At 38.6% G+C, this 17,850-nt stretch overlaps 1 protein-coding gene across 1 annotated transcript; it reads left to right on the forward strand.

Moving 5' to 3' along the window:
- The first annotated feature begins 8,899 nt into the window (after window positions 1-8,899).
- On the forward strand, window positions 8,900-17,604 carry LIN7C (lin-7 homolog C, crumbs cell polarity complex component). Its single transcript, XM_067749572.1, has 5 exons — window positions 8,900-9,052; window positions 12,572-12,690; window positions 12,950-13,021; window positions 14,744-14,953; window positions 15,550-17,604. The coding sequence occupies exons 1-5, from the start codon at window positions 9,016-9,018 to the stop codon at window positions 15,703-15,705; spliced, it is 594 nt and encodes a 197-aa protein (XP_067605673.1). The 5' UTR covers window positions 8,900-9,015; the 3' UTR covers window positions 15,706-17,604.
- Window positions 17,605-17,850: the final 246 nt, after the last annotated feature.

Raw genomic sequence — 17,850 nt, forward strand, 5'->3', positions numbered from 1 at the left:
CTATAGAGGGGATAAGAGAAATGGGCAGGTGGCTGGAGGGAAACATGGGATCAAGGGATGCTATTTTCATATGAGAAATACAGCATGTTTATATACTGATGGAAATAAATTGATAATGAAGAAGAGAGAGCCTCTCCAAAATTTCTAGAGAAAAATTACCAGAGTAATCTCCTTGAGTAGATGTGGGGTCCTGGGACTTGGTGTACAAAGGGAGGGGCGTGCCTTAACTCGGAACATGGACAGTTGCTCAGGGTAACCGAATGGAAGATGGAACATAGGCATAGATGCAGGTAGGTTTGTAGAAGTGCTGGAAGCAGCCTATGGAAGGTCGTTTCTGATTGCTTCCATTTTCTCAGTGAAAAAGAAATTATGGTTGTTAGCTTAGAATGATGAAGAAAGAGAAAGTGTTGAAAGTTTGAAGAGAGGTTTGAAATCTTGTTTATGAAGTAAGAGTGAATAGACTAGGGAAATGAATTAGAATTGCTGGGCCCACTTGAGTTTAGTGGTTCATGAGTTTAAAGTGAGACCATGGGTAAGATTGGGTGTTTTCCTCCATCCAAGTTCAGCAACCAGAAAACAAGTGCAGAGTAGGAAGAGAGTTGTAAATGACCAGATTGGAGTTTTGCCAAAGAAGGACAAAGAAAAGAGAGGTGCCAGGGACTTAGGTGTGTAATGTGAGTGATTATTAGGATAGAATATAAAATCTATCTATAGATAGATTGGATGAGGAGGTAAGTTAGGACATGTGGGAAATGGGGACAGTGAAAAGATGGTAGGACATATGAATTATCTGGTCAAAGTATTTTCAAGTCAGGGTGGAAGGGACAGAGAACTGGAAGGATATGAGGTGGGGGTCCTAGAGTGGAATGCTTGAGATTAAGATTAAGATGTGGGAGGTAGGAGTTACTGATAAGGACAAGGTCGAGGGTATGGGATGAGTGGCCCATTCTGCGGGAGATGGGAGATGAAATTGCTTATTACGGAAGCATCCAAACCCTTTGCCCCATTTCTAGCCACCATTGCCCCATTCTCACCATCCTGCTCTTCCAACCCCCATTCAATCCAAATATAGTCACCTTCCATGGGAAATCCAAATACAACAAGCATGTTGTGATTTTTGTATTACTCAGCGTTAGAGGCCACGAGGAAGGATCTCACAGAGTAAAATTCAGCAGTGCACCTCTCCCTTATCCTTTTGCCCCTCCTCATCTCACGAGTCATCCCATATCACCTCACACCATCTCACCCGGGTCTAATTACGCAGAATCTCTCCTTTCTTCTTGAAGTTTTGGCACTTTCTAAGAATCAGAGCTTAACAACAGACAACGCTCAAACAAAGGTAACTCTCTCAAAGGAATTTTCTTACTATCTGCTATGAGAGTCTAAGCTTCTCCCTCTGATTATACTTCTAAAATAACAGTTCTAATTGTAGTTCTTCAGCTTTTAAAATCCTCTGATGGCTCACTCTAGCCCAAAGAATAAACCCAAGCATTCAGGAGCCTCTACCATCCACCTCAGCCTAAATTTTCTTTTCTTTTTTTTTTTGGCCGCATGGCTTGTGGGGTCTAAGTTCCCCGACCAGGGATCAAACCTGTGCCCCGGGCTTCCCTGGTGGCGCAGTGGTTGAGAGTCCGCCTGCCAATGCAGGCGAGGCGGGTTCGTGCCCAGGTCCGGGAAGATCCCACATGCCGCGGAGCGGCTGGGCCCGTGAGCCGTGGCTGCTGAGCCTGCGCGTCTGGAGCCTGTGCTCCGCAACGAGAGAGGCCACAACAGTGAGAGGCCCGCGTATCACAAAACAAACAAACAAACAAAACCTGTGCCCCCTGCAGTGGAAGCGTGAAGTCCTAACCACTGGACCACCAGGGAAGTCCCCATCTCAGCCTAAATGTTAGCCCTCATTTTCTTCCACATACTCCCCAATCCCAGGCAGGCACCTACACCCCACGGAAGACCTCCTCATTTCCTAAACAGGGCATACATTTTTTTTTCCTGCATGGCTTTGCTCATAAAGCCCTCTCTCTGGCATTCCCATTCCTCACTTACCCACTTGTCAACATTCTCATCATTCCTGAACAAATGTTTCCTTCTTGCTAAAGCTGAGTTTCTCAATCTCACACCATTCACATTTTGTGCTGGATAATTCTTTATTGAGGGGGCTGTCCTGCACATTGTAAGATGCTAAAGCAGCATCCCGGCCTCTACCCACTAGATGCCAGTAGCAATCCTCACCCCCATCCCACCATCTGCAGTCGTGACAATTAAAAATATCTCCAGACACTGTCAAACATTCTCTGGGCTCCAAAATCGCCCCTGACTGAGAACCCCTGCTCTTTAAAATTTTCTCTAGTTACCCCCCATGAGAAAGCACTTCACCCCACTCTTTACTACACAACACTACTCAATTAAAACCCCTGCAACAAAAGCAGTAAAAACAGAAGTAATAACATTTAGCACATCCCTCTTTTGTTTCTGGGGTTGCTTAGATGTCTATCCCCTTATCCCCTTCCACTGGATTTGTGAGTTCTTTGAGAGTAAGCTATCTTCCGGGTATCTCTAGGACCCAGCATAGTGATTTACTATAGTGGGTAATCGGGACATATTTGCAGAATTGATGTGATAAGGCTATAGTCTCTGTTTTCTGACTAGCCATTTGATGACCACATCAGTTGAAAGATTAAGAAGCTAATTATTCTAATGCTGTTTTGCAAAGTTCTGTCCATGCCTGGTAAGTTATAAGAAGCATGAAGAACAATGGATTCTGGAGAGTTTGGGGTGTTTTTTTTAAATCTTCATATTTTGGAATGGTTTGTGGTTGAATAAATGTTAATTTTTCAGACTCAATTTACCTTAACATAGTAATGTGTTTCATTTCAATGAATATTTTAGTTTGAGTCCATTTGCAGACTGAATGCTTTTTCAAAGTTTAAATGTAAATATACAGTAGTGGGCCAAACTGTAAAACATAGCACTTTGGTAAGTGCTGGTAGAAAGCATTCTGGATTGGTTCATTTGTATAGATTTCATTGTCCAAATTGCTTGAAAGTTCCTTGAGGGGAGGAACACATCTGGCATTTCTCCTCTTTCCCATAGCACTTGCTAAGTAAATTCTTTTGAATTAATTGATTGAAACTTTCTAATGGGAGAAAATAAATCTATTGACCTAGAATGCTCCAGGAACAAAGTTTAGAGTTAAGTTTTAGAAGTTGTGGTATGGTATGGCAAATATTCTAGAGGCTTATCCCAGCATTCTTTTTCCTCTTTTTCCCAAGGGACAGAGTTGAGATTTTGTAACTGGGCCCTTTGTCATTCAAAATAAAATACTTGCCCCAAATTACCTATCTCTGAATTTCTTTTACTTACTTTAAATGCATGGATATTTTGAAGTTTTGTGTTTATATGCATCTGCACCTAATATTAACTAATACATAAATAGTTAATTGTAATTCAACAATATTTTTGAATAAGTGCTATGCACTAGGTCAGTAGGTCTCAGCAAAGAGAGCACATTACAAAGACCATCATAGTTTTCCAAAAATACAAATGTTCCTGTCATACTTGAGACTTTCTGAATCAAAATTTATATGATGGGCCTCTAGCATGAAAAAAATATGTATATATATATATATATATATACACATGTGCATACTCATACATACTGTTATATGTATCAACAAATTAGATAAATTAGATGGCATGAATATATATATTAGTTATATATAATATATAGTGAGTTTATATGTATTTGTATAGTTTTTCATAGTATTCCCTTATACTCCTTTTTATTTCTGTAAGGTTGGTAGTAATGTCCCCTCTTTTATTCCTGATTTTAGTAATTTGAATCTTCTGTCATTTTTTCCTGATCAGTCTAGCTAAAGGTCTGTCAACTTTGTTGATCTTTGCAAGGAACCAAATTTTGATTTCATTGATTTTTTTTCATGTATGTATATATTAGAAATATATATATATATATCCTACTTATGTATATATATACTACTTATATATACTACTATATATATTCTACTCCTTGTCTAATCTTTACTTTTTCTTTCCTTCTACTTATTTTGGCTTTAGTTTGCTCTTGTTTCTTGAGCTTCTTAAGATAAAAGTTTAGATTATTGATTTCAAGTCTTTCCTCTTTTTTAACATAGGCTTTTATAGCTATAAATTTCCCTCTATGTACTGCTTTAGCTGCACAATAAATGTATTTTTTTTAAGCCCTGAAGAGAATTCTGATGTGCATACTTGGTGAGAATATGCTGTATTTCTTTGCCACCATAGATTTTTGTTTGTTTGTTTTCCATTTCCCAGCATGATTGCTGACCTTTTGAATCCACAAAGCTTTTCTTATAAAGCAAAGTGCCTTGGGTTTGGTTTGGTTGAATTTGCTTGCGGCTCAAAGATTTTTTTCACAGCCTTATCTAAAAAGCAAGGGCATGTTTGTTTTACTTGGTCTTTTCTGGGAAGTGAAGACTTAGGTTATATGGGCCCTTTTTAAAAAGCCCTTTCAGTTGGAATTTTATTTCTCTGCTTGTATTTCAACTAAGTGTGTTTTTGGCAGCCCTGACACAATGTTTATGTCATTTAAGCAGAGGTCAGCTAATAGTGAAAGCTTCCTGTGCTACCATAAACCCTCTCCCCTGGCCTCTGTACTTTATTTGCCTTGCTTTGCCCATGATTTGGCAGCATTATCACCCACTCCACGTGACAAGTGACATCATTGCTATAATGAGAATTCCAAGCAGCACCACTGGATCAAAGCCCATCTGTGTGCTTGCTCCCACACTTGACAAAACAAATTCCAAATTCATTCAGCATGCCAGTGCCATTTAGTCACTGTGACATATCCCAAATTTTGGACTCTGTGCAAAAACCAATCTGTGCCCACAGAATTAATCACGGAACACATTTTATGACGTTTGACAACAACTTAAAAGGTTCTCATCTTTGGCAGGTGGCTCTGCCAATCTGCAAGTATGTGCACGACAAATTCTGAACAATATATTGTATGGCTGAAAATACATCGTGCAGGATGAACACCCTGGAGAGAACCAGAGTGAGTCCAAACAATTCTGAAGTCTGTCTCAGTGACACATAAGCCAGACTGCTGTCTTGTGAAGGAGGGATGATGGCCTTAGGTACACATAGAAAGCCAAAGAAAAGGCAACAGCTCGTGTGCCAGTAAATGCTGAGAACATTGGCACAATTGCCTGTGTTGGCAGGACCAAGAGTTTGAGATGGCTAATTTAAGCGACAAGATCCTGGCAAACAGATTTATTTAGGGGAAGGGTGCGTCAGGAAGATGCCAGAAAAATACATCAATCTGTGCCTTTACATGTAGTGTAGAGTGATGATGAAACAATTGACATTAAAAAAGTAAACCCTTACACTTTAACATAACCTGCAACTCATTTTAACAAGTAGGGTTTACCTTAGATTTCTGGTATTCTGAGATGGGGTTTTGTGTTCTGAGCTGAGATCTGTGACCAAGAAAAATTCCCCTCAATAGGTGTTCTTGTAGAGATTTCCCCATATTGTGGTGTTTAGTTGATTAGACCAAGTGTTTTCACATATTGTTTAATTTATTTAAAATGCAGGCTACTTCACTTTGACAAGATCATTCACTTCAAATAAAGAAAGCCATTTATCAAAAATTTTACTTTTCTGAGGAGTATATTATAGAAACTCAGTTGGAAAAAGAAAGAAAACTGAGACTTTAATTGTACTAATAGAAGCCTGAATAGGTCCTTTTGCGTAAAAGTAATGTTTTACTCTGTAATAAGATATAACTCTTTTAAATATCTATTCTATATAGTAGTGCCTATTTGTATATGGTTCAACAGGCAATGAAATAGTAAAACATTCCACCTGGAGTGTCTGACTTCCTCACATTACTTTCCACTTTCCTAGCTTCCCTAGACAGCATTCTACCCCCAATTTTCCCCACCCACTCCAGTTTTCTCTTAATTGATGCTGTCTTAGTACATTCTATTTGCAATGTCTTGAGTGAAGAAAGTTTTCATACCTGCATCCTACTTAGGACTTTCATTTCTTATACAAAGATGACATTTGCATAATTTAGCTTTCACTGGGATTTGTCTAGACTCAGGCTTCCTATTCTGAGTGTTCCTCTCCATCTCCGAAGCAGGAAGTAATGCGAGGAAGCAACAGGTGAAGAGGAGTTTTTCCACAGGAAGAGCAATTCTCAATTAAGAAGCTGAGTGATTTAATAACCTGGCAGAGGCATACAAGCAAAAGCAGGTCTGCCTCATTTGTGCTCACAATTGCCTCCTTTGAGATGCGGGACAGCGATCAGTCTTCTCTTCCCATAAAGTGAAGGAGTTGGAACTCTCTAGATCTCTCCTAACTCTAATTCTCAAAGATACATGAATTAGGAAGGGACATTTTAGGAGATCTCTCCTTACAAATTAACTGATTCTTTCATTTACTTTGTACGTTGAATATAAATGGGTTCTTAATTAATTGAATCATATTTTCCCTGCTCAGAAGTAGCTCCGAATACTTTTTCTTCCTTACCTATGCTTCAAATAATTAATGATTTGTCATGTTCTGAGTCCCAATCCTTAGAATGTGACTTTTCATTCTTTTTATTCCCCTGCAAACTTTGAGGATCTTCTAATTATCCCTGGAATTGTGAAATTTCATGATTATTACGTGTATTAAAAAATTACCAAGGATAGGGAAAGAATCATTCAAAAGGAACAAAGCAAACAGTCCACAATCCCAGTTCATAAGAATAGTTCCTATTCCTGCCAATCAGAGTAGAACCACGTAATTCATGGGGCATGAGGTAAAGAACTTAGAAGGGTATTTCCTCAGTGGTGGGACACAATTAGCCCTTCACAAAAGACTCAACTGGTTCCACTTAACAGAGCTTAAAATCAAGCCTCAAAAAACAAAATTATTTTCAAGTGTTCTGTCTGCATTTCAAAACAAATCTCAAAAAATATTTATAGGAGTACAAAAATATCCAGCACCCAAAAAAGTAAATTTCACAATGTTTAGCCTTATTTAGTTAGTTAGTTACCAATCATGCAAGAAGCAGGAAACTATGAGCCACAATGAAGAGAAAAATCAATCAATAGAAGCAGTGCCAGAAATAGCACAGATGATAGACTTAGTAGACAAAGACATTAAAATTGTCATTATAATCTTATTCTATATGTCCAGGAAGCTAGAGGAAAGATTGAGCATGTTAAGTGAGAACATGGAAAATGTAGAAACACCCCCATACACACCCCTAAATCAAACTGCTAGAGATAAAAATGACAATATCTGAGATGAAAAATGGACTAGATGGGATTAAGAGAATATTAGATGTTGCAAAAAGGAAACAGAGAAAAGCTTGAAAAACCAAAACGAACAGAGCATCAGTGAGCTATAGACGATGTCAGGCAGAGGAATATATGTGTAAGTGGAGTTATCAAAGGAGAGGAGCTGGAGGATGGAGGAAAAGAAAATACTTGAAGAAACAGCTGCAACATCTGCGTTTGTCTTTCTCCACGTGGTATTATTCTCAGTGCCTAGCAAGGTGCCTGGAAGACATTAAGTGTTTAATAAACATTTCTTGAATATCTGTGGCAACAAATGACAACAATGAATAAGAGATAAGTACATGAATGCTTTTGCAGGATATAAGGGCCATTAGGGGCCAAAGAAGGGGAAGAGGATGGAGAAAGGGAAGCTTAGTAGAAGTGGCATGTCTTCTGCAGCCCTGGAAGATGGGTTCAGTTTGAGGATGTATACAGCTTGGAGAACCAGAGGAAATGCGGAAGGGCATTCCACATAAAAACGACATAAATGAAGACTTGGAAGCAAGAAGAAACATGGTTTTGAATATTCTGCCTCTATTGGAGTGGTTATTGCATTGGAGGGATAATGAGAAATGAGGTTAGATAGATGAGTTAGGCTCAGAGTATGCAAGGCTTTAGAAAGAGGAAACAAGAGGAGAAGCCATTGAAAGTTTTTGTACAGAAACCTTTGATGATGGGATCAGGGTTCAAGGGGGAAAAGAGAGTATAATGGTGGCATTCGGATGGATTAGAAGAAAACATTATAGTTGAATGGAAAGGGTGGATCTGGGGCAACCAGGAGGTTAAAACAATCCTGTCATGAAGTGTTGAAAAGTTGTTTGTCAGCATAGACTAGCGCTCAAATAAATGTTAGTGGAATCTGAATACTGGGCAAATTAATATTTCACTTAAACTAAGGTCTAAAACTTTTCTTGGTTCATGAATTTCAAAAGTGGCCCTAAGAATCTATAATGTGTTAAGAATATTATTTGCTTCCCAATATTTCATTTACATAAGATTTTGGATCAGCTTTTTTAAATTGTTGCTTTGGGGTGCACCAAAGTGCCTTATTTTCTCGCTCACCCAGGTATGTTTCATGCTTTTTGCACTTTCCATCCTTATTCACAAACAGATTTCTAGGGAAAATTCATGCCTTGGATTGTTAAATCAATTAAAGCAATGCAGCCACAAATGGAGACTTTATATTTCATTTACACACCTGTCATCGAATCTCATTGTTTAAGAATGTAAAGAACTCGGAGACAGGACTCTTTGTCGGACAGAGGGGGAAACTGAGGCCGAAAGAGGATAAGTGAGCAGTCCAGGCTCACAGAGCCACGAATGGTCAAGGTGGAACAAGAATCCAGACTCTCCCACGTGGAGCCAAGAGTTCCCAAGAGAGTGGGATAAGGCTTGAATCCCCACGCAGGGGGCACGAGTCGGGAAAGGGGCTCTTTTCAATCGTAGTTGGCCGGGGGATTTGAGAACTTTACGACCGCTGCAGCTGCAGCACAAGACCGACCTCGGAAGCCCGGCACATAGGTACACCGTACTCTAGAGACGGCCACGACGCTCGGAAACACCGCTCCCGTTCTCGCGATACTGGCCGGCCCCTGTTCCGGGCTCCTGGCTCCCGCTAGGCCCCTCCCCTCCACCTCAGCCCCTGTGTCGTCATTTCCTGTGGGTCTACAAGCAAAGGGAGAAGATGGCGGCGCTGGGGGAACCTGTGCGACTGGAGAGGGGTGAGTGGGGCCGAGGCAGGGACCGACGTGGGCGGAGGGGGTTGGGGAGTGCCTTATCCCCGGGGGGCGTGGGGCAGCCAAGCTCCGAGACCCGGAACCAGGTTGTCCCTCGCGCTGGCGCCGGTGGCCGCCGACGTTGCTGCGCCCGGCCCCGGGGAGGCCGCTTGCTGTTCCTGACTGATCCTCAGACCCGTCCTGTGTTCACACGAACCGTTCGGGAGCACAGCACAGTTCACCACCACCTGTCTGCATTCGCGGACACAACGCTGCACACGCTCTCCCTGGGTGGGCACGGCAGACGCAGCGTTCAGAGATGTGTCAAGCTGAGCAAACAACACACGCCCAGTTCGGACAGGCTACACACACTGCCCGGTGTTGGTGCGTGCACAACCCAGTGTCCCCACCTTCACCCACACAGCCCGGACACACAGCGCGTTCCCACAGAACGTTCCCGCGTCCCCTTATTTGTGCACAAAACGCATCATTACTTCCACCACAACCTCACTTGTATTCGTATTGGGGGTATTTCCTGGCTGTTGGGCCCCTCCCGGGTACGGAGAAGGTGCTTTAAAAACACTCCTACTGAGCTGGTCTTGGGAAGAAGGTTACATAACTAGGCGGAATCGTGATAGATTGTAAAATACTTGAAAGTGCAGCCTTATTCCTTCTTTACAAATCCTACGATTGCTAACTGGCTGGTGGCTTGCTTTTTAGAGCAGGCTGTCAAGGAAAATAAAACCCGTTCTGCTGAGTAATTAGAAACGGAAAAGCCAGTGGAGGTACAAGGCTATGAGCCTTAAAGGGTCCTGTTGCAGATTTTCAGCATTCCACTCTTCCCCAAATGCTTTATTTCAAATAATTTCAAGCATACTTTTGACACACCAGTATTAGAAGTCATCGGTAAGAGTCAAAAAGTACAAACTAAACATTTGGAGTTCTAGTAGTAAACAAAGTATAGGATGGAGATTGAAAATATCTTGAAAATATTAGCATTTGCATTTACACTCTGAATATTAACTTCTGCTCTAAGAAAGGAATACATTTTTAGAATTGTATGTGGAGTCTTTCCTCATGCCTTCACACAAACTAGTGCACGCTTAACATTGTTTATCCCTTATGGTGTTCACTATTTGTAAGTCTCTTTACAAGTGATGTTGTTTTTCTCCAGCCCACCAGACCATTAATTAAAGTATCATTTTTGACAGAGGAGTAGCTACTCTGGGAAGACTTGCTAAGTTAGGCCTAAGACTGTGACATCTTCTCCCTGAACACAATGACACTGTGCTTTGTAGATGGGAACAAATTTGTTTGGTGTTAACAGGAGTAGGTGTTTTTCTTTGAAAGCCAGGTGTAGGATTCTAACATGTTGGCGGTCTTTTGTATTTTTAAGTGCAGTACAAAATATGAAACTTCACCTCTGGCATTTAGTTTTGGTAGTCATGGCTTTGTTTTCTCCTATTTAAGAGTTCATTTTAGTTCCACAGTAGTTCCACAGCTCAGAACCTTAGTAGGATGAACTGCCAGTGGATGCCATTTAGCAGAATAAGAAAGTCAGATTACACCAACTCTGATTCTTAATACTTAGCATTATGTTTAACAGACTTTATTAAGAAACTCTTCCAGCAATCCTACAATATAAAAATAGTGCATATGATCAAGATCCTGAATGCCTTCAAAGTCGTCAAAACAAGATTCAGTGGAACCCCTTTGAGCACATACTGGGTACAGTGTAGGTTCAGTAAAGAGTATTTTACTTTTTCAGTTTTTTGTTAATTGGAAATTTTTATAGAGCTTACATATTGTAATTTTGTAAGTTAGAATATTTGATGAACCAGCACTCCTCATTCACCAGCCATTCTGGTGGTGGGAGATCAGAATGGGGAAAGTCTTTTTCCATTGCATTGGATTAACAACAGTTTAAGCTTTTATTACCTGAAATTGAAGAATCTACTTCTTTCTTCACTACAATTTATTCCTAGGTTTCCAGATGCAAACACATACGAATTCTATAAAGAAAAAAGTTCCAGTCCTTCAGTATAATATAAAATTCAGAACTTCTTCCATTTAAGACAAAAGGAGGCAAGGAATTTAGAATAATAGGTACTCTAGCCCCCTGTGGTACAAAAAAAGTTAAAAACAAAAATCCAAGGGAGATAGTCAGTGTTGGAACATGACTGAATCTTGTAAAATTTCTTAATTCATAAAATACTTACCCTCACACTTCCCAATGAGACCTGCCTAACATGCTTAATGTATTTGTATAGATGTGTAGAATCCCTTGTTTCTTATGATTAATTGGTCCTGATGTAACATAACATTTATGCTCGCTATATGCCAGACCCTTACCGTGTATTTTTGTTTTAGTCTTCAAGTAATTCTTATAAAGGAGATACTGCTATTTCCATTTTACAGTGGAAAACAGACACAGGGAGGTTAAGTAACTTGCCCAAGATCACACAGCTGTTACTGAGACCAGATTCACAGTGTTTTAATAAAGACAAGCTCAGTCAAATACATGTTTAGAAAATACAAAACAATTTAGAATAATAGGTACTATAGCCCCCTGTGGTACAAAAAAGTTAAAAACAAAACTCCAACGAGAGTTAGACAGTGTTGGAACTTGACTGAATCTTATAAAATTTCTTAATTCCTAAAATACTTAGCCTCACACTTCCCAATGAGAATTGCCTAACATGCTTAATGTATCTGTATAGATGTGTAGAATCCCATACACTGTGTATCCCAAATACACTGTGTTAATGATCCTAAGTTGAAAACAGACCAGTTAATTTTACTCACTTCTATCATTGTTTTAAATGTGTTCCTGCGAGTAACTGCACCTATTATTGAAGAGTTTTCCTATCTACATACATATTACGTTTCCTTTTGGGAAATAAACAGTGATTTCACTAGCACACTGTTTTATACTGTTCAGTGCTTTGGTTACTAATGATGGTAGGTAAATTTTTATTGACTAAATAGCTTCTGGTAATACTGTCAGCTTTTCTGAAGCGGTACAGTGTTCATGTGTCTATGACATTTGAGCTCCAGTCCTTTCCTGTGACATTTAGTACTTTATATTTGATTTTCCTGTGTCTCTCAAAGGTGCTGTTTTCCAGATTTTATGCTGGTGCAACATCAGTATTCCTAATCCACAGTAAAATTTAACATTCTTCTCAGACTTTACATTCCCATCCTCCATACATGAACACACACACAAACACACCACACACAAGTTCATACTCATGCTTTTTCTCTCTGTGTTATACGTATTTCTTGTTAGTCGTTAAGGAATGAATCCTAAATGCTGCGCTGTTACACAAGCATTTAGAGAGTATTCTGGGACTTCCCTGGCAGTCCAGTGGTTAAGACTCCATGCTTCCACTGCAGGGGGCACGGGTTCAGTTCCTAGATGGGGAACTGAGAGCCTGCATGTCGCGTGGCATGGCCAAAAAAGAAATAAATATTAGAGAATATTCTGAGAAAATTATCTATCAGTGTGTGTTTGTTTAACTATAGATATTTGTAGAGCAATTGAATTGTTGGAAAAACTGCAAAGGAGTGGAGAGGTACCGCCACAGAAACTGCAGGCTTTACAAAGAGTCCTTCAAAGTGAATTCTGCAATGCTGTAAGAGAGGTGAGTAAATGGTATTAAAATTTACTAAAAATTTGAGTTAATTAGGGTAAGGTAATATTCTGAAATTTGGGTTCAGAGTTTCTTAAAAAAGTGAACTTTAGAACCTGCCTCTCTTGTTTTTGGAATTTCTAATAGAAAAACATTTTACAAAGATGCATAACTTTGTCTAAAATTTTAACACATTCAGTAACTTCACAAAGAGCTCAAACATGGTATATTCTGAGATTTAAAATCGCAATAATAACTTCGGGTTTTGCAGGTATATGAACATGTTTACGAGACTGTGGACATCAGTAGCAGTCCTGAAGTGAGAGCTAATGCGACTGCAAAGGTACATTTTTTTCATTTATTAAAAGGGAGAGGATTCTTCATAAATTAAAGGTTTAAAATGTGCAATTATTAGATTCACGATAGGCTTATTTTGAAAACTAACAGTGTCTTTCAGGGTACACTAAACTTCTCGATTCCTGAGAAATAGGACTTTTTTAATTGGTTTTACAAAAGATATTTTATGCAGTTTAGATGATGCATTAAAAATATACTTGCACACAAATAATACATATATACATAGTTGCTATATGTAATGTATATATCATTATTTAAATATTCATCAGAATTCTGAGGTATGAATTATTAGCCTCACTTTATTGGTGGGGAAGCATCAGATTAGGTTACTTACCTCAAACCACACAAATAGTTAATGGTAGATCTGGGGTACTCCCTCCAAGTTGCGCTTCACTTTCTCCTTAACGTTAACTCTGCAGATAGGAGGTTACCTCTTCAGAGCTGCAGGTGGTAGGTTTTATGTGCTTTTCTCTGCCAGTATTTTCCTCAGATAATTCAGGCATTGACCTCAGTGTCCATCATATGTGGTTAGAATAAGTTAATATCGGCAGTAGGTGACTTAAACTAGAACTAGTCATTAACAGGTAGTTTTTCATTGATAGTTACTGGTTCACAAAAGGCAGTATTGGATTCTCTGTTGAGTACAAACACTTAAACATGTGGGTATTATTTGACAGAGTAGGAAAAAACGATTAAAACTTGGGTTTAATTGCTGACTTTCACAGCTGCCTGAATTTCTGAGCCTCAGTTCCATTATCTGTAAAATGAGGCCTCTTTCAGAGCTTAGAATGTGGTGGTATTCAACAAATCTTGATTTTCTTTCTCTCTTCCTTCCCATGTTTGCTCACGTACCCTGATCCAACACAAAAAAAAGAGTACCAGATTACTTAATTATCTTTAAAAGCAAAATGAAACACAGAATCTCAACTCTGTTAGAATTAGTCTAGATTAGTCTAAATTTGAAAGTTTTAAAGATGTGGCTCTGTTTCACAATTCACATTGACTCTGTGTACCCCTCTTTCTTTCAATATTGAGTTATTTCTTGATGAGTTAGTATACAGTGCAAATAGTACAGCCGCCAGAATGACTGCATTACAAGGACAGCTGCCTCTGTACAGGTTGCGTAGGTGGGCTGCGCCCTGCCCAGAAGCCCCTGGAGGGGCCAGGCTTCCCAGCCCCCAGAGCTCAGGGCTGCTGGCATGTGAGGGGAGGGGTTCTCCTCTTTAGTGTGCACATTGTTCATCTTCCTAGCAAGCCTGCTTGCCAAGCACTGCACAGAAGTTCTGGGCACTGGAAGGCCTAGGAGTGGCCTGAACGACCTTAACACTCCTGCATAATCCCAGGGTAGGTTTTTCACTCATCCTCCTTAAAACACCATCTGCTTAGCTTACCTTCACTGTCAGTGCATTTGTGGGCATTCAGACGTCAAAAATATTTACTTCAAAAGTGTTTTTTAAAAAGGGACAAAAGAATGAAGTGAACAGGGGCTTCACTGGTGGCGCAGTGGTTGAGAGTCCGCCTGCCGATGCAGGGGACACGGGTTCGTACCCGGGTCCGGGAAGATCCCACATGCCGCGGAGCAGCTGGGCCCGTGAGCCATGGCCGCTGAGCCTGCGCGTCCGGATACCGCAAAAAAAAAAAAAAAAAAAAAAAAAGAATGAAGTGAACAAATGTCCTGTTTTTTTAAGTACGTAAAATTTTCTTTCAGGCTACTGTTGCTGCATTTGCTGCCAGTGAAGGACATTCTCATCCTCGAGTTGTTGAGCTCCCAAAAACAGAAGAAGGCCTTGGATTCAATATTATGGGAGGCAAAGAACAAAACTCTCCAATCTATATATCCCGAATAATTCCAGGTGGAATTGCTGATAGACACGGGGGTCTCAAGCGAGGAGATCAACTCCTTTCTGTTAATGGAGTGGTAGGGATGCATTTTATTTCTACTTGTAGCAATGTGTTGTGACCACTTGGGGGTGTACTTGAGTTATAGAAACAGAAGATGTAGGGAAAAACCAAAGAAGCTTTGTAGTTTAGAAATCCCTTGGGGGAATCTTAGGCACTACTGTTTAGTAGAGTGATACTTTTTCAAGCACTTTGGGTGTGTTTTGCTTCTTTCCAATGTAAATTAACAATGCTTAGTGTGATTTTTATGAAGTAACTAAGGTCCTTAGTAGTTAAGGCAATACATTAAATTAAAAGTCTATCCTCAATTTAGTCTTATAGAATGGCAATTGCCTGATTTACTTCTGACCTAGTGAAATAATAGGGCATGTAGATTGATATGCTAATTATTTGGAACCTAAAGAACCAGTTCCTAAACTACAAACAGAATATGATTTAGCAGAGGATTTTACACTGATTAAAATGATAAAGCAGGATTATTTCATAGGTTTATAGTTTGAAATATAACATTAAAAATTTTTTACTTGTGTATATTTTAAACATTTTTCATTTTGAGTTACTTACAAAACCTAGATATTAATTGTGTTTGTGTCTGTGTGGTTTTTCTTTTCCTAGAGTGTTGAAGGAGAACATCATGAAAAAGCTGTAGAACTGCTGAAAGCAGCTCAAGGAAAGGTTAAATTAGTAGTACGGTACACACCCAAGGTCTTGGAAGAAATGGAGTCACGCTTTGAAAAAATGAGATCAGCAAAACGCAGGCAACAGACCTAAAACTTTACACTCCATTTTGCTTTTAGATAGAGAAGTTTTACTTGTGACCTACTGATGGCCTCAATGCCAATGATTGTAAAAAAAAAACAAAAACACTTCCCGTGAAATCCTCCTTGCCATTTTATAAATGCCTATTTTAACATCATTTATGGTTCCAGAGATGCATACACTTTTTTCTGACAAGAAAAAGTAAAAAGGTGATGAGGGCAATTCCGTCCTGCTGTTTTTACAGGCCTTTTTCAACAAATGCAGATTTTGTCATAAAGTTGTTATAGATTTTTAAAAATGCTTTTTTAATATTAAAATGTACTTTTACATTCTTAACCTTTTTTTAGGGAAAAAAAGTTTTCTTTATTTGGCTGCTTATTTAAAAATAACAGTTCTCCATTCTTTTCTTTGCTTTTTTTTTCACCTGTAACATTTCTTTATGGTTTTCCAAGAAATTAAACATAACAGTCTCAGCTACAGCAGTTTATTACACTATCAATGTTAACATTGATGCGTTTTGTATTTGGAACACACACATAATATATATTATCAATGGTAAATTATAACTCAGCACAGTGGAAGTTTTTTACTTTTATTTAAACATAATATATAATGAATATTCATTTATACTGATTTATAAAAGTTTTTAAACACTGATACAATCATTGCTAAAATATGTATTCTTTCATAATATTTGAGTAGTGAGGCAAGAGAATGTAATTTGATTGTTAGCAATACTGATAACATCTTTCTATTTATAGTCAACAATATATCATAAATTACAAATGCAAAAAGAGGTTTAGGTTTCATCTTTTGCAAATTTTTTTAATGCTATTCATTTTTATTTAAATATATTTCTTATATTTTCATCGTTCCATTTCTAGAGATGAGCCAGTTAATAAGCCAGTGGTGGGAAATAGCAAAGAAGAAAAAGTAATACCTTTAACCTCACTAGGCTAAAGAGTTACACACACTTAAGTAGCTCAATTTAAAGACTTGATATTAAATAGGAAAAAGATAGAAGGGTATATTTAAGATATATAGAAATCATGAGGTGATACATTCATAAGAATCTGCAGACGCTTTGTCAAAATGAGTAAGAACTCATTCACTAGTTGGATTTAGAGATGTGATCTTTATGATTCAGTTATAATGATGGGAATTCTGAGATACTTTGATTTGTCCACTGGATGTCACTGTTTTACTGAAAGGCAGCTATTAGTGGATGACGGTGACTGAGGTCTTTTTAAAGGCAGAAATTAAAGAGGTAAGGTTCATTTTCAGACACAACTTACAGGAACATTTGTCAGGCTTTTAAAAATTTTAAGTGACAGGTGCTAGAAAGAAAATAATGGATTGAAATACATAAGGAATTTACAATAATTATCAACCCTGTGTAAAGAGTGGGCATTTTGTGACATTCCTTCAGGAAGAATAGAAATGTGTATCTTTTTCTGCATGTTTGTGAGCACTGTGAGTCTTAAAAGATTATTCCAGTTTCCAATGATTTTCAGAATAAAAGTCAGCATTGTTATTTATCTTTTAGGTATTGAACACTGGATTGCATGGTTGAATGTGTCTTCAGTCCACTACAAAATGTGCTTGTTATTGATAGGATCATGTTATTAAATTGTATATTTCCAAATTAATTGATGTTTTAAAAATGTTGAGACCAAAGTAGTGTAGAAGAGTTACAGACTTAATTTAATTGTAAAATAATTAGAGGTATTTGTTGTAGAGCTTTATATATTAAAGAGCGGTATCGGTGCATATAAAAACAGTAATATTATTGTTATGCTTGTATCCTTGCATTACATGGTAACTAAACCCTGAAGAAATCTTAGTATTACTACAGCTGCAGTAGCTTTTAAGGGTGTGTCAACATTTCATTATAAATTATAGCTTCCTGGTTCAGTATCTCAGCTGTTTCAGAACTTTCAGCCAAGTTAAACCTTTCTTGGTGTTGAAACTTAGTAAGTTGAGTAAGCTATTTTTTGTGTCTTCTAGAGTAATCCACAATCTGTTCTTTGTGTGGGTTGGCACTTATTTGTAATTCTTAAAATATGGATAGCTTAAAAGAGCCAAATACAGTAGTTTTGCTTGCTCCCGTTGAGCATGAGTAGCAGTAGTTTATTTTCTTTAATGCAGTTTTCATAG

Source organism: Pseudorca crassidens, chromosome 9, assembly GCF_039906515.1.
Source record: "Pseudorca crassidens isolate mPseCra1 chromosome 9, mPseCra1.hap1, whole genome shotgun sequence".
NCBI lineage: Eukaryota > Metazoa > Chordata > Mammalia > Artiodactyla > Delphinidae > Pseudorca > Pseudorca crassidens.

What these genes read in the sequence shown, in the direction of transcription:
- LIN7C (XM_067749572.1), top strand. Translation starts at nt 9,016, where the DNA reads ATGGCGGCGCTGGGGGAACCTGTGCGACTGGAGAGGG. An exon ending in ACCTGTGCGACTGGAGAGGG is followed by an intron (nt 9,053 to 12,571) that starts GTGAGTGGGGCC and finishes GTTTAACTATAG; the next exon opens with ATATTTGTAGAGCAATTGAA. An exon ending in TCCTTTCTGTTAATGGAGTG is followed by an intron (nt 14,954 to 15,549) that starts GTAGGGATGCAT and finishes TTCTTTTCCTAG; the next exon opens with AGTGTTGAAGGAGAACATCA.